The 20,687-nt window shown below is 44.2% G+C and overlaps 1 protein-coding gene across 3 annotated transcripts in view; it reads left to right on the forward strand.

Annotated features, from left to right (window-relative positions):
- Positions 1-20,687, forward strand: part of SHISA6 (shisa family member 6) — a 266,371-nt gene that overhangs the window by 55,155 nt on the left and 190,529 nt on the right. For all 3 annotated transcript variants that reach the window (XR_012631577.1, XR_012631578.1, XM_074889373.1), the window contains exon 3: positions 9,152-9,247. Coding sequence is in view for 1 of the 3 variants with exons in the window: in XM_074889373.1 (XP_074745474.1) it covers positions 9,152-9,247 (96 nt within the window). In the remaining 2 variants the exon portion in view is untranslated. The remainder of the gene's footprint in view (positions 1-9,151; positions 9,248-20,687) is intronic.

Here is a 20,687-nt window from a genome sequence, read left to right on the forward strand (position 1 = left end):
AAGTACACTCACTGTATAATGTCAGCACTCACTTACTGGTGCAATAGAGAAAAAGGATGAACTGTAAGTCCCACCTGTCAGGGATCAGAAAAGCCATAGTTTAGGTCCTTACCAGGAAGGAAGAGGCATGGTCTTGAGTGCTTGTTGGCAGGGAGAGAAATTAAAGCTGCTTCTTCCGAGAGCTGGGTGAGCAGGCTACCTACTAAATTAGATAAAGCTGTATACACATTACTGTAAAAACTTACAGGGTTTAATTGTGACTGGTATTCTCTGTATAGAATACTTCAAATCAACCGGCAGTAATTGGTTCCTTGCTACAGAATTCAGCAGGACAATAAAACAGTCCTCAGTCTCTATTGTGTTTCCCTGAGAGGGTGTTATGTGGTAAACATGAATGTGTGAGTACCAAGGATAAGTGAACTAATTCATGGTCCAGTAAAAAAAAAAACAGAAGGAAACTTTTTCTCCCTCTCCAAAGCCATACAAAACTTGAACTCCTTCTGTATCACTAGCTGTACAATTATAGGGTGTGCTTAAGGATGCAGAAGGAAGATTAAAGGTTGATTTGTCATTAATTTCTGACAGCCTAAGCTGAAAGGATCCCCTTGATACATGGCTGCTCTAAAGCATCTCTTTGGAAGCTGATCATGCCTCCTGCTCTGCTCGAGTCTGATCTAACATCAGCTCTGTGAGGTGCCGGAGTTGTAATGTCACTGCTGCAAGCGTAGAGGTGCAACAGCACAGCTCTCCCTGATACCGATGGGAACAGCTGACTTTCAGTCACACTGGGCTGTTAAGTACTGAGACTCCTCTGAATAGGAGCCCCAAGTCTGTTTGGATGCTTATAGGTTTGGTAGTGGCATTCTTGTACTCACTGGGCAAGAATTGTAACCTGGTGAGTTTTCTGTAGAGATATTAGCCAGACTTGATTTGCTTGTGCTTTCACTGTGTTTTACGTGTTGGCATTTCTGTAAATCGTACACATGATGGAAAGGGGTCCTTACATCCTCAAGGAAAAAGAATCAGACTCCCTTTTTCTTCTTCTTTCCTTCCATGCAGAGGGGAATAGCTTCAGCACAGGGAATGGGGAGTACAGTAATCTGGCAAGCCTTTGTTTATATGAACCCCTCATCCCTGACATCCATGGGGTCTCTTCCCTCTGCTATACTGTAGAGGAAAAGAGTGTCCTTCTCAGCTTTGTGATAGCTCAGTACAGCTTTATGTTGATGAGAAGCAGACCATGGGAGCAGAGCAGGTACTTCAGTAGGTTTTTCTGCTAACCAGCATGTGCATTTGGAGCCTTGGAAAGCTGTACTTTATTTTCCTATCAATTTAATCCTCGCTCTTTTAAAGTGTCTTTATTTAGACATCTCAACAGAATATGAACTCATCGCTGTATTTCTGTCATCCCCAATGCGCGTTGCCAGCGAGACCCTCTAGCACTGCAGTCCTGTATTTAACTTTGACAGAGTAATTTTTTTTTAAGCTAACAAAACCTAAACCTGATGTTTCCTGAAGCCTCTTACAGCTTCTTATAGCTTGCAGGGGGTTTGCAAAGTCAAAGACAATTGCTGTAGTTAACAGAGTAAACAGTTAAAGAAAGGAGATGTTCCCTTGGTCACTTATCAGAAAAGCCAGCACAGCCTTTAGCTTCATGTCCTGTATCTTTTCCAATGCCAGAAAGATCCATGAGTACGACCTGGACTCATGCAGCTCACTGCACTGGATTTGGCTTGGTCTGCTGTGCAGTAAGTGGGCATATATTTGGCAGGGTTGCTAGTCTGGACGGATACAAACCCTGTGCCAGAAAACTATTTCCCATTCTTGTGATCTTGTGGGAAGTGTTCCAGTATGCGTCATTTTCTATAAAGCCCAGTCCCTGGCCAATAATTTTACTTGAAAGATCCAGTATTCAGTTGTGAATAGTAAGCTTTTACCCTTCTTGGTTGTAAAGAAGGGTGGAAAAAGTGGTGCATATGCACTCTGAAAGCTGATAAGGCAGAAGTCACACTGAAATAAGTCAAAAGGAAAAATAAGGACTCCCCAGTTTTCAAGTTGGAACCATCCTCTTGTTCTGTTTTGAACCCAAAGTTCCTCCGTGGCCTGGTCTAAGTTTTTACCATGTTTTCAGATGCACTGGGCAGTCAGACATGCAATAGCCATATGCTTGCTGGAGCCCATGCCAGCTGGTCAAGCCGGCCTCAGTGATACAGGACAGCCTGGCTCATGGTGGGCAAGATTTGGCCCTGTCTGCTCAGGTGAGGCACCTATTCTCTTTCCAAAACATCACAGAATCACAGAATCACAGAATCATCATCTAGGTTGGAAAGGACCTTGAAGATCATCTAGTCCAACCGTTAACCCAGCACTGACAGATCCCTCAGCGCTATGTCAACCTGCCTCTTGAACACCTCCAGGGATGGGGACTCCACCACCTCCCTGGGCAGCCCATTCCAAAGCCCAACTACCCGTTCTGGAAAGAAATACTTCCTAATATCTAGTCTAAACCTTCCCTGGTGCAATTTGAGGCCATTACCTCTTGTCCTATCACTTATTACTTGGTTCAAGAGACTCATCCCCCATCTCTGCACCCTCCTTTCAGGTAGCTGTAGAGGGCCATGAGGTCTCCCCTCAGCCTCCTCTTCTCCACACTAAACCCCCCCAGTTCCCTCAGCCGCTCCCCATCAGACCTGTGCTCCAGACCCTGCACCAGCTCCGTTGCCCTTCTCTGGACACGCTCGAGTCATTCAATGTCCTTTTTGGAGTGAGGGGCCCAAAACTGAACCCACCCATCGAGGGGCGGCCTCACCAGTGCCGAGCACAGGGGTAAGATCCCTTCCCTGTCCCTGCTGGCCACGCTATGGCTGATACAAGCCAGGATGCCATTGGCCTTCTTGGCCACCTGGGTACGCTGCTGGCTCATGGAAGCCTTTGGCACTTGCAGGGATCACAGACACCCTGACCTAGAAGACCATTTCTAGTGTGCCATGGACAGTGAGCCACGTGAGGAGATGGACAAGGCCATCCCCTATAATCTGTTTAGCATAGTCTGTGGCCAGATGGACCCATGGGAGCTGATCTAAGCGGGGTCTCTGTGATCAGCAGTCACATGTTATGGAGAACAAGTGGGATGAAGCAGGGAAGAATGTGAGAAAGGCTTAGCATGAGGAGAAGGGAGATAAAGGAAGAAGAGGCAGTTATTTTGGAAAAGGGTGAAATTATGGGTAGGTTGTCACATTATTAGGACAGTGTGAGTGGAACTCATCTCTCCATAGCCCACAAGTGTGATTTAAGCTAAGGAATATCTGTTTTTCTATTATTCCCTACAATGATTTGGACTACATCTCGTCCATGTCTGGATGTGTAATGCTGACAGCTCACCCTAAGTGCCAATAAACTCTTTCCAGTTGCTTTTTTTTGGTACAGTTGCATGTTCAGGATAGACAGTGTTTCCAGAACTATGATATTAAACCAGAAAAAAACACAGTGCAGTGGCCCTTACTGTGCCTTTATTCTGACAAATGTGAGAGGTGCCAGCTGGCTTCTGTTTGGGTCTTTTAAAAGAAAATGGTAATGTTTCACTGACATCCCTCGGGTGCCCTTCCTATCATTGTAATCTCTGTTAATCTGTACCCTATGCTCTGGTAAAATACAAAGATGCCCAACCTGCCTGCAAACACTTCCTTCAGTGGTGTAGGCCACATGTCTAATATCCACCAATTTCTGCAGTTAGACTTTCCTCAAATTGACATAATTTATGTGCTTGCTGGCTGCCCTGTGCCCCTCTGGCCCCAAGAATTCCTCATTTTGGGCGAGGAGCCTTGCCCTCTCTTGCATTCAGAGATGATTGTATTTGATTGACAGTATAGACAGAGTGATGCAGAGCAGTCTGCCATGTGCTCAGTAAACACCTTACAGTTGTTTTGGCAGCTCATGCCCTTTGTCTCAGTCTGTTGATATGTGTAAAACAGCTCCAAAAGAATCACTCCAGCAGAAATGAGCAGCATCAGAGACAGGTAGGCTGTGGGATCCCCCCTCAAAAAAATTATTTGTTTTTCCACAGAAATCTGTCTGAGAATAATGTTTGTGCTGAGTTTGGATGTGGGGACTCCCCTCTGGGTGTAGGTTTTCTCACAAGGAAATCTGTGACAAGGATGAGATCAAAATCCAAGAGTGTATAATGCAAAAGGCTGTCCATGACAGTCCCTGTCTGCTCTTCTCAGGATGATGTAATCCGTAGTCGGTAATAACATTTCTGAGAGGTGGATAACAGCATTTTAGTTCAGCTCTAATAATTCTGTTAAATCTGACCTGTGGTTGTAATTGCTGTTTGTGACTGAGTTTGTTCCATATGTGTGTTATGCAGGATGCCATTGTAATGAAATGTTCCCTCTTGGAGCTGTATGCCCTAAAGTATATGCATTTATTGTGTGGCAGGCAAAACACTCATCTCCTCTCCACCTCTGCTGTGCCTTATAACCAAAGGAGAGGGAAAAAAAGTCATGTTTAACCTTGTTCCAATTTCTTTTAGAAATTTTAAGTTGTCTTAGTGTTAGCCTTCATTTGTTTCAGTAACAGACAACCTTGATGGAGTCCTGGTCATTTCTTTTAAGGAAAAAGCCTGCAAGCCTGTCTGCATCTGAGGGTTTACATGCATTACAGTACATGGATATGAGTGTGAGCAAGAACAGGGAGTGAGAGAGAAGGAAAAGCCTCCTCCAGGGCTTCAGAACCGTGCTCTGAAACAGCATTTTAAATTTTATCCTAACCGTGAGAAATAGGCCTTAGAGATGCAAAATCTCTAGAGAAATATTGTATTAAAAGCTCGCATGTTCCATGCCGTGAGATCAGGTAGGTGGGTGGTTGCTTTGCTTTGGAAGTAGTGAGTGTTGTGAGACTCCATCGTAATCAAATCTGGCTTCTCTACAGCACTTTTCATTCACAGACCGCCCCGTGCTTTGCAGGCAGAGTAACTCCCTTTACAAACAGGGATGCAGAGGCGCGTGGAGGGGACACAACCTCTCTGCTGTCCTGCTCGGTGACTGAATGAGGACACTGGTTGTGATCTTACACAGCTACCAGCAAGCCCCAGAGTTAATGCATGCTAGCTGGGTAGGACACCTGGGTATGGAAAACTATCAGACAGCAGCTAATTCCACCCAAAGCGGGAGCTGTAAAAGATGGAAAGTGCGTGCTGGGAGCCTGAGGACATGAGTATGCTGGGCTGTATTGCCTTGCCTTGCTGAAGACACTGATCTGCTGCACTTGCTCTATCTGACTTCTCTCAGGTCTTGGGTGCTGCCTCTGGGTTCTGGGTTTCAGCTCCCTGATGGCTGCAGCCCATGGAATGTCTTGTGTATGCTCCCAGGGAAATACAACACCAAAAGGCAGTTTTGCTCTGATGTGATCTCACATGGGCGAGGAGGGAGAGCAATGTGAATAATGCCTGTAGACAGCAGGTACAAGATAGCCATCAAGCTGTCCTCACCTCATTTACACAGGAGATTTAGATCAAAGATCACAGAATCACAGAATTGTCTAGGTTGGAAAAGACCTTGAAGACCATTGACCTAACACTGACAGTTCCCAACTCCACCAGATCCCTCAGCACTAAGTCAACTTTACTCTTGAACACCTCCAGGGATGGGGACTCCACCACCTCCCTGGGCAGCCCATTCCAACGCCCAACAACCCCTTCTGTAAAGAAATGCTTCCTAATATTCAGTCTAAACCTTCCCTGGCACAACTTGAGGCCATTCCCTCTTGTCCTATCACTTGTTACTCCAATTTCATTTCAGATCTCCATTTCATTGTGTGCCTGGGGTTCTGCAACAGCGGGGGCTGTCTCCAGCACCAGGAAGAGCTCAGGGGAACCTTGTGGGGTTTCAAAGAGAGGCTCTTTCTGACTGGAATGGCAGGGTTTGTTTGGTTGGGTGTTTATTGGCAATAAAAACCCCAGAAATCTGAACTGAAATTAAAATCGGTCCACTTACACTTGTTTTTCAAGGAATTGGGGCATTTTTAGCTCTATCACCATAGGGCAGAGAAACACCCAGTTTCAGCCTACTAAAAGTGAACACCTTGGATAAGTTACAAGTGCTCCTTCTTAGCCCATGAGACGGGCATCTCCATCACCAGCTCAGCTCAGCTCATGGCTGAACCCCCTTTTGGCAGGGCCAATCCCTCCTACCAACTGTGGAAGGACTCCCAGCAGCTAGGTGAGAGCTCACAGCTGAAGGTAGGAAGGAGGAAAACAGCCACAAGGGAGAATGAAACAGGGATGTTTTCTGGTATGGCATAGCCCTGTCTGCGCTTCCACTACTCTGCAGCCTTGTCTACTTATGCTTGAGCTTCTTTAGCTCTGCTGCAGCTACTGGGCACATGCATCTTGGTAAGGTACAATGAAGCATTCACTTCCAGTGTGAAACATCTCAGTCAAGAATTGATTATGGAAAAGTCTGTGTGAATAACAGCACCTGAGCTTGGCCCAGCAGCAGCCCCCGAGGCACTTCTAAAACTAAAAACCATGTACCGGCATTTTTACACTGCGAAACCAAGAGAAATGATCACAAGTGAGCAGGAATAAAAAACACATATAAAACAAGCATAGCATCCTATAATGTATCCGTAAAAAGGGAAAGTTCATGCTGCTTGACAAATTCAGGTTTCTCGTGGGAAAACATAGCTCCTGTTCAAAAGCTAATGGCTTGTTATCACAGGAATGTTTTAATTTAACTACTACGTACTATAAGAAGGGGCAGAGCAAGGTTCAGAGAGCAAGTGGATGATGAACGATCTTCAATCTGCCAGTAAATGTTTGTTTGGGTTTTTTTTATATACTTCCCCTTCTTGATCTCTGTCTTAAACAGATTCTCCAAAGGGACATATAAAAGACAGCTGATTTCAGCTAGAGGTAATACCACATATTTGGGTGTTTCTCTTATCATTGTCTAAAATGGTACATTTATGGCACTGATAGAGTGTCAGTCACCAGAGTAGCTGGCCCTGAGAGCTCAGAAATTGATGGTATATGAGCAAAAATTGGCTTACTGGAAAGAAAAAGTGCAGCACAATTTAGAAAAGTGATAGAGAAAAAGAAAGCAAATTGGGCATTGAAGCCACAGGCCATCTCTGCTGGCTTCTCAGAACAAGAACATCTCATGAAGGAAGAATAGCTTCCAGGGACTCAGAGGCAAAGTCTGCCACCCTTTTCCAGGAACACAGCAGCCAGATTGCAAGACCTAGGTACAAAGAAGAGAGAAAGAGCCCATGATCTTTCCTGTGGAAGCAGAAAATCACTCTTCTTTCTGGAAACTCTCTTCTCAGCCAATTTATGGGTGGATGCCTCCACATCTGAATGTTTTTGCTACCACCTTGCATTACTATAACTGTAAGAAGAAGACTGTCTTGCTGCTAACAACTCCTAAACTTGTAGAAACACTTTATATGTGTTTTCAGAAGTTTACAGAGAGCACTTGACTGACCTTGACCAGAAAAAATATGTGAGGGAAGGGAGTGAGATGCTTTTTCTATTAGATGGGAATAAACATTTGTCAGAAGTCTCAGCATCTTATGCTTGCCATACGTGAGCCTCCGCCTGTGTGATGGCAAAGTCTATGCTAGGCTCTCCTGGCCAGAGCCTTGCTGGTGTCCTCCCTGAATGGGGATTGGGACTTTGAGCCTGCTCAGATCCATTAAAGGGCAGAACCGTGAGACATTATGGGATAATTTAGACCTTGGGGGGTAGTGCTTACCCTCAGCCCATCCAAAGGTGGACTTTGATGACAGGAGTAGTGGCCTGCAACATCAGTAGTAGCTGCATGGATACTGGGGTGAGAATGACTGGCTAAAAAGGAAAGAGGAAAACTCTGCAAACTGATGAGATTTCAACGTCTATGTTCCCATTAGTTTTCACAGTGTTGCCAGAGAGCCTGAAAGTGTATGAGAACAAACGGCATTTGGTCTCAGTGTTTGAAAAATAGTAAAGGGCTGTAGCATCTGTCAGAGGCAATGTGAGCCAGCCAGAACAGGGCCCCAGGCTGCATTTCCACCTGGATCCCTGATGCCCATTTGGCCCTCCCCATAGCTTCCTGACTCAGCTCTCCTGCTTGAGTGCCGTGCGCTGGACCAGCTGCCATGCTGGACTTCCAGCCACCGTGGCTCAGAAGAACAGTGATGCATCATGGGCTTGTGCAGAAAGGCATGGAGAAGATGGAGACTTAACAGGGAGGGAGCTGCATTCCCAGCCCCTGAGGCTGCCTTACTTCCCTCCCCCCACACCTATCTTATCTTTGCCTCTTTCTAAAATAAAAGGAATAGAAAAATTAACAACATGAAAAAGGGAGGAGATGATAAAGAGTATCTGAGAAATTATCTACGTCCTCATTTCCGAGCTTTGCATGGTAACAGGGAGGCAGAAGGCCTTTTTCTGTATTAATATATTGAAATATTAAAATATTAAAAAGCTGGGTGTCTCCTGAACCTACTCTGTTGTTATGGACAGAGAAAGCTCCTAGGAAGTGTTCTGCAGAAGACTATTGCACTTGAGAAAGCATCCAGGGATGCCATTCAAGGACCAGAGCAAATTGATACTGGTAATGGGGACTTGGGTCCAGCCTGGACAGGAGTGATATTTGCACCTTTGCTTTTGTGCTGAGACAAAATCTCTACCAACAGGACATGAATGTTCTCAGAGGTCTGGCTGGAATTGGGAAGAATCAAAACCACATCTCTTGTGATTTCATTTAGCTCCTTAGCCTTGAGGGTCTGAGTGAGACCAGTTCCTTGGGAGTGCTTTTCCTAGCAAACCTGAATCTGAGCCAGTGATGATCAAATTTCCCGGAGATTGGGGTGTTTGGTTTGGCACTTTAGTGGTTTCCCTATCGGAATCTGTTCATTCCCTGGCAGTTATCAAAATATGCAATTGTTCTTCTCCATAGATCTTTGCCAATAAAGCAATAAGACTTTGATGCTGCTATAGCTGTTATGTTCTGTTATACCCTCTGTTATCTGTTAATAATGTAACCATGTGGTGGGGTCTTGGTACTCATCTATGAGGGTTACAGAGGGACTGTATAGCATATATGTGTATATATATATGTGTACACACACACACTGAATAAAGGGTTCTTTGTTTTCTTTTCCTTGGCAGGTCACTATGGAAAGGATATTTATCGAAGTGGAGGGCCAGATCTCCATAATTTCATCTCCTCCGGGTTTGTCACATTAGGAAGAGGACACACGAAGGGTACAGTGGAAACAATTTTTTGCTAAATAAAAAGATTGTTTTAAATAAAAAAAGCTATAACTCAGAAGCTGGGTTCTAAGTGCTATGAGATAACAGTATTGGACTGCAGTCAGTAGATTTAGTCTAGCAAATATTGCTGCAGGTAAAATACTGTGCTCCTGGCAGAACCTTTTAAATCCTAGCAAGGGAGACGATGGGAGAGTGTAGAGTTGGACAGCCAGACTCCAGACTCCACTCTGACTTTGCAGTTCAACAATTTATACTGCTTTGTGTTTTTCTGGGTGCATGGTTGCAAACCACCATTGTGCTGCTGTACTTATAAAGGGAAAGGGAAGGAGTGTAATGCTGTCCAAGGGCAGGCAGTTAACACTTCAAGAGTGCTTTTCTGGATTTCTTTTGTTTGACTTGTGGGCTTTTTTTGGGGGGGAGTATTATGAATATTTTATAAAATTATTTATTTTTAGGTCCTAAAACATATATTTTATGTGTTCATATAATCTGTGATATAATGTACAAACATGAAAACACAAAAATATACATATACTGCTCTGTGTATGTTCTGTGTGTATGTACTGTATATAAAATATATGTTGAGAGACAGTTGTAGCAATATTAGATAAGTAACCATACATCCCAGGAGTTGTGGTGACACAAAAGCTGTGAGATCTGACTCAAAGTAGCTAGTCACCAGAACCCCAGATGAATGTTCATTTTATGACGTTGTTGCATATTTGGTGAGTTTTTATAGTGTACAGTGAGACTATGTTTGGAGCATCTTTCTGTTCACACCCACACCCTGACCGAGTCACACTGGTGCACTGACAGTGGGTTGCGACACTGGGAGTGCAAGCATGTGCCATGCCAGTACTCGTCTGGTTTTGTGTCCTGCTGACTTCTGAGACTGTTGTACATTTCTATAGACACAATGTATGTGGAGATACCTATATAGACACAATGTACTGTATGTGGAGATGTGTCCATGTGCTCGCATGGTTGAATGCACCTGTGTTGTTTCTGTGGATGACCATGACTCAAATTATTAAAAGACCTTTATTTTTTCGTACATTTCCTGCACTTTTTCAAATTCTCCACAAGTGTCACCCAAAGCAGTGTTGGTCCTGTAGAACTGTCAGAGAAGAAACAAATATATGTATATTGTCTGTGTATGTCTGTGTGTGCTTAAATAAAGTTTACTGAGGCTGAGGCAGCACCCGTGGGACTTGTAATACAATACCCTGCAATTCCAGCCTGGCACTGCACCGGTGGAAGGAAGGCAAAGAAAACCACCATGAACCTTCAGGTGGGCTGGGAACTGAAATGGTTCAAGGAAGGACTCATGGATGGCATTTCACACAAGGTCTCCCTTTCTCCTCCCCATCCAAAAGGAGTTTTACAGTCATGTCATACCACATCAGGCCTGACAGTATATTTAGCGTAAGATAGCAAGTGTACCCCAGTAGAGTTGTGGTCTACAGAGTGGTGTGTCCAGATAGCCTTGATCAAGCACATGGGTAACCCTGGGCAGGTCTGTAAAACCTGCTTCTTTATGTCAGACATTTGAATTATCTTCAAGCAGTTTTCTGTACAATACACTTTTCCCAGTCCCTTCCCAGATAAGAATAAAACCTGCTTTCCTTCTTTAACTGAAAAGTCCTGGGGGCTCCGTTCTTCTGCAGACCCGCCAGTGGTTTTCACACCTTTTCCACTGGCTTTGCTGGAAGCCCCTCAGAGCACATTTCCTATCCCTAAGAAGTTGGGAGAATGAGCAATGGGAGTCCAGACTGATTATATACCTCCTCTTCCAACAGCCATCAGATCGCGTGGAGCTTTCCAAAATGAATAAAAGTTTTTTATTATGTGAAGAAATTAAACTATATCTTGGCTGTTTATGGACATAAAAGAATGGATTGGCCTTTGAATTTACTTTTCATCTACCTGTAAATTCACATTTTATTTGAACAGTACTATAATGATAACTTCTAACTTCTTAATAGTAAATTCACATGCTCACTCATGACTGGTGCAAGTGATTAACATCTCCACACATTCTGCAGGCAAACTGACTTGTTTGCTTGTGAAAATGTGTGGATTTGTCTTTGTCTGTGAGATGATTTGATTGCCTATTTGTGCTGTGAAAGCAGGGACTTTGGATGTAACAAACAGCTTAGGGGCTCTGTCGTTAGGGTTGTGCCCTATATCATTTGATTATTTTTGGAAATATTACATGATAGATTTACTGTGTTCAGTTTGAACTGGCAGCCCAGCTGTACATGTAGACAGGAGAGATGAGTGCTCCAGCAAGGCTTACAGTCCTGAGCTTCAACTGAACAGCTTCATGCTCAGATTTTGTCCTATTTTACTTCCAGTGCATGTGTTAAAATCTCCACCTCAACTACTATTAGCCAAATAACCTCGCCCTGCCTTGTCGTTACACCACCACGGAAGAGGGTTCTGCTTTTAGACTGAACAAAGCCCATGAAGTTTATCTCAATATTTCTTTGCACTGGGAGACACATTTTTGGTGTTCTCTCAACTGTCTTCTGTGCTGTGGCAGAACTCCAAGTGCTGAGTAATATTTAAGAGCTAATCTATTTTGGGCAGAAGACAAAGATGTGAGACATGCCAAACTACCATGGATACCAAATCAGCGTATTCACATGTCTGACATCCACAAGCTCCTTCAGGATTGTGATTTATGATTCTTATATGACACTCCATTAGGCAATGCATCACTGCCTGGCATTTAAGTCTATAAAATCACTACATAGTGTGTTCTTCAAACCATGGTAAAAGACTTCACTGCCAGTCTGTCATGATGATCTAGGAATGAATCCAAAGTCTTTAGGCCATAGAAAGTCTCCATGGTGAGACACATGGCAAGGCTAATCTCATCTAATATTAGATAGCTAGAAGTTAGACATTTTATTCTGAGGTAATAGCCTTCAATTCCACGTAGAGACACCTGGGAGACGTCAGCACCTCTAAATGAGTGTTCACTGGATGGGTGCTAGGCAGCACTTCCCCACCTGTAGCAAGAGGGGAGCTATGTGGGGCTAGGTCTTTCAGCCATCAGAGGAAGGCAGATGAATCCCACTTGCACTTGCTTGTATAGGAGTAGCTACTGTTGCTCCAATTGCTGTGGTAGTTGCTATGAGAGTTCAGTGCTCCAGTGAAACAAGTAGGAGTACTGAAGACAGAAGCTATCGCATCCCTCTGTGCACTAACCTAATTTAAAAACCAGCTTCTTCAACCTATTCTCTCTCCGAGCATCTTGCTACTCTCAGATGTACCAGATTGAGACTACCCTAACATGGACCATACTCACTGTCCTGCCAGGGCTCTGCAGAGCTCTGCTCAGTCACACAGAAGCTTGCACAGCTGCAACACAACGTGGAGCAAGCACCCACATGGATATTCAAGCACAATGAGTGACCAAATCTTGAAGAGCAGTAAATTCACTTCAGATTAACTACTCCAGATCATGATTGTTGAGTTTTCAGGTAAAAATATGATTTTTATTTTGTGTTTTTACTACCAGCCTCAGACCTTGAAAATAGTTTCTGAATGGAATTGGGCTCCTTTTATTTCACCAGTCTGTGACAGCAGTAGAAATTCCATAGAGAAGATGATAAGCTCACTTCATCACTAAACAAGTTCTTTCTTTTCCTAGTAATTCTTCAACAGCATTAAAAATACTGAGGTTTTTTTTGCTGGAAAAGCATAATTTCCCAGTTGAACTGAGTGCTAGGGGTCAGGAAACAGTGAGGCAGGAGGAATATGGGATTTTAGACTCCTCTACTGCAGGGTCATCTTGTAGGGAAAAACAGGAATTTTCGTACAATCTGCTAGTTTCTTGAAAGTTTATGCCAAATCCTTGAGGAGGTGCAGAGGTAGGGCTGCAACTTGAAAAGCATGTGTGGAAAAGCCTGCCCAATAACACTTTCAGAAATGGAACCTCTCACTTTTGATTCAAGGCTTCAAATCGTTACTGTTCCTTGATTCACTGAGAGATGTGCTCTGAGTTAGGGCATCTGCAGGAGTCTCATTTCTTCAAGTATCCCACTAAAATTTGCACCTAGGATGTTCTCCATCAGTGCCAGTAGTCAGGAAAAAACAATGAACCATGTATCCAAGCCAGTGTGATGTGGCTGTTAAAGCCTGACTACATTGCTGCTGGCATCTCTGTGGAGCTGCACCAGCATCCTGTAGTGTGGGCAATGTGAAAGCGATGTCGGTATAGAGAAGCCAGCCTGGTGACTGAGCAATAAAAGCTACCTACAGTCACATTTTATCTTGTGATACTTGGTGCGGAAACGGCAAGATTTACAACCTGAAAGTGGGATTTGCCTGCCTGGGCCTCTGTTCGCACTGTCCTGCAACATGGTTGTGCCTCATGCATTTGCTCAGGGCACTCTTTGGATGGTACAGCCCTTCGTGTGAGGTACAGCTGTCCAGCCTTGGCTGGTTTTGGTTGAGCACATGTGCCTGGTGTGTGGGATCATGGTATACCTCCTTTAGCAGGACTGTACACCCAACTAGACACCATACTCCCCAGATACAGCCTCACCCTTTGCCATCTCCTGATAAATATCCCATTTTCTGTTACGTGAAATGATGCACAGCATCTACATACAGGCAGAGGGGAAAGTGAGAGGTCAGCTGTTGCTCACTTCTTGCTTTTTCACAGTTGACAATATCTCCCTCAAATCATCTTTTTTGGTGCATATTCAAAAAGACCAAATTGTTCTTAATCTAGTCCCACCTTAGAAAATGATCACCTTTGTCTCCCAGGCCATGTGCATGTGCATGAATTATTTTGAGGACAGACAGACCATTATATCCCATGGTGCAAGAGCAGTGGAATATGGCTACCACGGGAGTTCAAGGTTTGGAAGCTGCAGGGCTTTGTGAGAGTGCGAGGAGACAAGGTAATGTCAGGATGGGAGGGAGAGCTGACAGGCCTGGGATAACAGCTGAGTCTCGTGGCTCCTCTCCACTTGCTTGTCTGTTAGTGGCTCTGACAAGCTGAGGGAGCTACCTCATCACTGACCTGGTGCCTTGTGCTGCCAGTCCATGGCCAGACCTTCATGTCATTGGGTCGTGCCTTGCAACCTCCTGGAGATTCAGACTGCTGGGAAGTCCACTGTGCTCCCACAGTCACCCCATGGGCAAGTAGTGGGAGCTGGATGGCCTGATGTCAATAGGGTCACACAGGCTTACTGCAAGACAAGTTTCAAGAGTAAAGCAACAGCTTGCTTTATCCAACAGTTTAACATTTGTGTTTGTTTATGAGAACCACCTACAAAGGCAAACATGAAAGAGGACAAATGAAGCTCTAGATCATACTTAGCAACCAGGATCTTCCTGAGCTGCTTCAGTGTCTCAGCCAACTGAAGTGAGCAGCAGCTCCACTTTCTCATCTTTTTCTCCCCCAGGAGCTCCAGAGCTTTCCCAGAACCATGCCTCTGCTGGTCCCACTGGAAGGTGATGCCTTCCCTCTGTGTGGAGAGAGAAAGCACAGAGTAAATGACTCATGACTAAGCCTATGTTTGCCCAAAACAGCATTGCCAAATTCATGCTTGTGTGACTCCTAGAAAAGCTTGGTGATAATGATAGCGCTGTGGGACATCCCGTGTCGATATGAGGATCAGGTCATTTCCTTCTTGAAATGTCTTGATCTACCCATCCATCGTGTTCCCTCATTTGCACATTCTTCCCGCCTTCATTGGTTTTTCTGCAAGCTGAAGAATATCTGTGACAGGCTCTGTATTTTATAAATGACATATCTGTATGCAAACTAATTTTTATGCAGACACCTCAGTGAATTTATAATATTCAGCATGCTGCAAGCTTTGCATACAGACTAAACGTGATATGACATGTGGTAAAACAGAATTGGGTATTCATACTGGCTGACACCACTTCCTCTTGTACACACATTGTACACATTCCTCTTTTACACACACTGCTGTTCCTTTTGGAGACACCAACTGAGCCCCTTTTACAAGCATCAACTCAGGAACCAACAGTTTTACTGGTCTGTTGGCATGTAAATATGATTCAGAGATGAATGGGAGGAAAGACATTTATTAATTTAATCATCATTAGCAGTTTGAGGATTCTGATTACTCTCCCCAGCACTGCCCTGGTTCCCTGCTGTCATGGCTGGTTCCCTGTCACTTGACTGGCAGCCTTGTGTTCCAGTTACTTTCCCAAAGTACTGGGTCATGCCCTTAATTTGTAATTTTGAGGTCTTGGATTACATCTGTCACAACCAGCATCGACCCAATTCAGCTACAAAACATGCAGTGAATCAGCTCCAACATGGAATTTACTGCCTTCCCCCATCATTAGTAATCCACACTTGCAGTAGGCCCATTAATACAGGGAAAGAGAGAAGTTTAAGGGTCATTTTTTTCATACTTGCCTCTGTAACACGCCATGAATAGATTATGCAAAAATTAAGGGTGAGGTATGTTGAGTCCTTTTTCTCATTAAACACTTGTTAGACATTTTGTATCAATGGCGAGATGTCAAGCCAGAGCCTGCTGCATCCCAATGAATCATTTTATGTTCATCCTGGATAATATCTAATGATTTTTATGGTGTCTTGCAGCGTGTGTGCTAAAGATCACTTGCATTCTGATTCCAGATTAATTTCAACTATTGCATATTCTGACACTTAATTGTATTGACTTGAAAATAGGATCATTGGGATGTAGAAACTGCTTCACGGCTTTGCAGAAAGATTCCATTATGCAATAGTGCATTTCAATCCGCCCTGAATTATTTAATCGACTTCAGACGCGACCGTCCATTTCTCATCAGAGTCTGGACAGCTCTTTTTTTTTTTTTATACCTCTCTGAATAGCTGGGTGGGAGGAAAGTGGGAGGTCATGGCAAACATACCGATGCCTGCAGCAGTTCTGCAACATGCCACTGCTGTAGGCAAGGAATGGGGGGAATGTGAGCAAAACCACATCAATCCCTGGGGTCACCTTCTGCAAAGTATGTTGAAATAACGAAGGTGATGGGTTCGTGCCCTTCTGTCTTCAGACAAACTGGTCACAAACCTGGTTTAAAGCACAACCTGGAGAGACTGTTTTGGAACATGGCTTTCTGAGCTAGTGTGTCCCACGCTATGAGCAATGAGCAGAAGGAGGATTGGCAGCTAATCTGAGAACCTTTCTCAAGATTATAAAGGAAACAGCAGAAAAATGACCACAAGCAGGGCATGGAGCACACATATCACAGTTAAGCCAGGAGGTTCAGATTCCTGCGGTAAGAAGCCCACAGTCACTCTGTAGCCAGTTATTAAACGGAAATTGCTGAGTGCAGCAAAAAAAAGCAAGCTTCCCCTGTGGGCAGCCTCACTGGTGCATGTGAAGAGACACTTCTTGTCAGTTGGAGATCATGTTGTCCACCACCTCAGCTGATTTATGGCATTTTTTAACTTGACCTGATCAAACATGCTTCCTGGAGGACACAGACAGGACTGAGGTGGGAAGGAAGGATGCCAACCAGGTTGAGTTGCCTCTTCTTTCTCACTGAGAGACAGTTAAACCCAGAATCTTGTGTCTGACCCAACGAAAGTACACCCTGTGCCTTTCTGCATGTGAACATTCAGGCTGGCATTAGCAATGTATTTTGGCAACTAGTACTGAAACCTGCAATATTGGAGCTAAACTTGCACCTGGCACTACAAAAGGTCATGGAACATCTTTGGCTTTTGACTTCAGCATGTGGTCCCCTTTACGGATCCAGGCATGCACAGGAGTTTGGGACTAGCTTTCATGACTGCCACTGCTGAGGACCTTATATTTCCATGTCAACATAAATCACAGAAGTTATCAATCAGTTTGTTCTCTGTCTGTGTTCTGTGAATTATTTTGCTGCCCACTTACTTGTCCTACAAACTCCATTGCATCCAGCACTCTGATGAGTTCTCATGGATGGTTTTCAGTAATCTAGGACTCTAGAATGGATTCCTCTTCTTTCTGCTGTGTGTTAACAGTATATCAAAATAAATCACAGTAGCTGAGAGGAGAAGAAAAAAGCCTTGCCTATTATTGGATGCCCTTTCACAGACAGTCTGTCAACTCTCCATGATGTTTTGGCAGATACCTTTGAAAACTGAGCTGAAGGCTGGTGAAAAGCTGGCAGTTACAGCCCAGCTATCTATGAAACAGGGAGCTTCAGCTGCATGCCACAAACTTCTCTTTGAAGAATGTCTTTTTCTATATTTATTATCAAGAACTGATGTATAAAAAACCTTATGATTTCCTGCTACGGTGTAACTGAGCATCTCAGGCCGGTTATCTCCCCAAACAGGGGTTTTACCTGAAATTAAGAATCACCCTTAGCATTTCTTTAGCAGGTCAGCATTCAGTCTTAATTGTGTTTGCAGACTGTAAATAAGAAATTCAAATATTATGAAAAAATTGGAGATTCTTGAGTGTGGATAGGGGACTTCGCAGAGCGATCTGTAATTCTGAAGCATCTTAAATCTCAGCAGAACAAACGAACCCTGTTCAGCAGATGAAGAGCTCAGGGCACGCCCTAAAATGTACTGCTATAGCAAAACCAGTCTGTTATATACAGTTTATCTTCTAAAGTTTCTTGGGAGGAACTCTGGCTCATCATCAAGTGTCTTTGGAGACACAGGCCCCAGGTTTGCTTTCCAGATTTACTTTCTAGATATGGTATTCACTCAGGGAAAATATTTGGTCTCAGGAGCTTCAGTTTATCCCTTAGTAGTCAGTATAAAACTGTGAATAATTGCAGGGAGTTTATACAACAAATGCCACCAAAATTATTGCAGACAGTCCTTGAGAGGCAGGCTTGAACTTACTGATCGACATTTTCTAATCTTTGGAACAGATTAATCTCCATCTGTTGACAGCATGCAGGCCCCTGACTGTGACTAGTTTATATTGTGTTGGCGGCTGAAGGCCACAGGTTGAAGATGGGAAACATGATTCCTAGATGGGGACAAACCAGAGGGAGCTATGCCCCAGATGTCTTATTCCTTGTGTTGGATTTACGGGTGTGCAACAGCTCAATATCTGTTGAAGTAGGAATGTTAAATTTCACAGTTTACAACATCGCTTTGTTGACCCAAACCTACTTTTACAGAGTTGTGGTTCTCTAGTCATTCAGTTCCTGTTCTGTTCCTCAGCTGGAGGAATTCTTCTTCATATTATTCTATTCCAAGGTTGGTTTTGTTTAATACTAACATGACTTTGCTACAGGTCTCGTGTCCATGCTCCAAGAGGTGTATAGTAAAACAGCCAAATGAGGGTTTTCCTACTGCAGTCAAAAGGATAATAAAATTCTCTTTGCCTAAGCACAAAATTTGTGACTTTTGGTGTGTTGGACCCTTAATCTAGCCTTAGCTGAAATAACAGAATCTGAACTGTAACCTGCTGTTGTGTAAGAAGGCATGCTGCTGTTAGCATATTGCTCTGCTGGTTCAGAGACAGCAGATGTAGATGTTTTCAGCCTTTTCTTGTCCTATCAACTGAAGTTGCATCCAAGTAGGGCTGATTTACTCTTCCAGGACAGGGTAAATCCCATAGGCTGAGAACCTCCTTCCATTTAGATTGTGTCATAGTGACTAATGTTGGTGACATTTGTCAGTGAACCATTAATCTTCCATTTATGGGGCTGCAAGGTCACTTTAGAGGTCTGTAGTGAAGCCAGATGATTCCTACCCTCTCTGGCTTAAAGTCAGGCTTGTATTTTCAGCTAGGCACCAGAATCCTTCTCCCTACTCAGTGAGAGAGCCTGTGCATTTCATCGATCCTGATGCCTCAGGCTGAGGTCACCAGCAGGACCGGGATGACTGTTGCCCTGCTTCTGTTCTTCATTGTGTGCTGGGATGCAATGTGGCCTGCTGGCAGCCTTGGACTTGTGGGAGACACAGTGCTCACAAGTGTAAGGCCTCTGCTTTCATAGATTGAGACAGCAGGTGCTAGGGGAAGAGCTAAGATGTTTGCACAGTTAAGCTCAGGTCTTAGAAACCAGAAGCCTATTTTTTGCTCCAGAGGAGGAGCAGTTTCTCTCTGGCACATACGTGAAAGGTCTTGCTTTAGCTGGAAGATATTTCTAACTGTTGAGTTACTCTTTGTGCACTCAGGGAGAGACAGAGCTCAGCAATTTCCTGCTTGCCAGAGTGATGTTGCTGTGATTGAGTTTAGGTTATGAAATTAAGGTGTAGCATACCTTTTTTATAGGTAAAGGAAGTCTGTGCAGTGCAAAATTTGCTACTGCTCTCCATGAACAAAAAGTGCAGGTTTCCCAAAAGGCAGGGAGGAGATAAGGGAGGCAACTGCACTGCATTGTCCTTTGTAACTGCTTTGAGGCTGAAATGAATTTACAGTCCCTTGTGGCAGGAACTGCTTCTGCTGCCACGGCAGTGGGTAGGCAGTTGAGTCAAAGTGCTACAGTCCTCTCAGGACTTGAGGAGAAGAAATAAGTAGTTCTCATCTGTCATTTTCCTGAAGACGGAGATGGCTTGCTACCTGGAGGATCTCAGGAGGTGGTAGGGCCAGCAGATTCTCCAAAGGACCCTAAGAGCAGAGCAGATTATGTTGGGAAGTGAGTGAGGACCATGGACTGAAGGATGAGTAGAGCATTTTCTCCTTGCTTGGACTTTCCAAAGTGAGCCCTGCACTCTTCCTCCTGCCTCTCTTTTAGGGCACCAGCAAGTGTCCTAAAAGTTATCATCTGTTGGGAAGAATACACTCATAGTGCTGATCAGAGATGTTGGATAGAAGAGGAGGGGTTGCACTGAGTCCCCCAGCAGCTGTGCCAGAAAACACCCCTTTTAGAGTGCTGAGCCCCTTCCCACTGCTCAGCTCCTGACTGTTGCTAGGACAGTTGCTTCCTTTCTGACAGCATCTCCATTTCTGCTTAGAACTAGAGTAAACCCATTCTGTCATCCACAATTTTCAGGTAGTGGCTTTAAAACTCTCCAGGGTCCTGAAATCCCTCATGCAGTGGCCATCACACTCCTGAAAACAGATGCCCACAATCACTTGTTGTAACAATGTGCCCTTATTTCCTTATAAAAAGGTAGTCGTGATTCCTTCAAAGGTTTTCCTGGATGAGGGCATCATTTCCATACAGTGCCTTGAGGCTGCTTCTGGTGCTCTCATGGGGTGAAGCTGCCAGAACCCAGGTCTATGGCAGTTTGTGAGACTGGTGGTTAGACTGAACCTGTGATTCTTTTGTCTGACAGTTGAAAAGCAAGAAGCACCTCTTTTTCACTGACTTTCCTCTGAATTAGTAGCTGCAGAACAGAGAGCAGTGTTTCAGCTGGAGCCAAACGATGAGATAATGCCCATAGCAGGAAGATGCATGGAGCAGAAATCCTTCGAGCAGGAACAGATCTCTTCATGACAGTTTTTCTGACTCTTAGATAGTCCTAGCATCAAGT

Source organism: Strix uralensis, chromosome 19 (genome assembly GCF_047716275.1).
Source record: "Strix uralensis isolate ZFMK-TIS-50842 chromosome 19, bStrUra1, whole genome shotgun sequence".
In the NCBI taxonomy this organism is placed as follows: Eukaryota; Metazoa; Chordata; class Aves; order Strigiformes; family Strigidae; genus Strix; species Strix uralensis.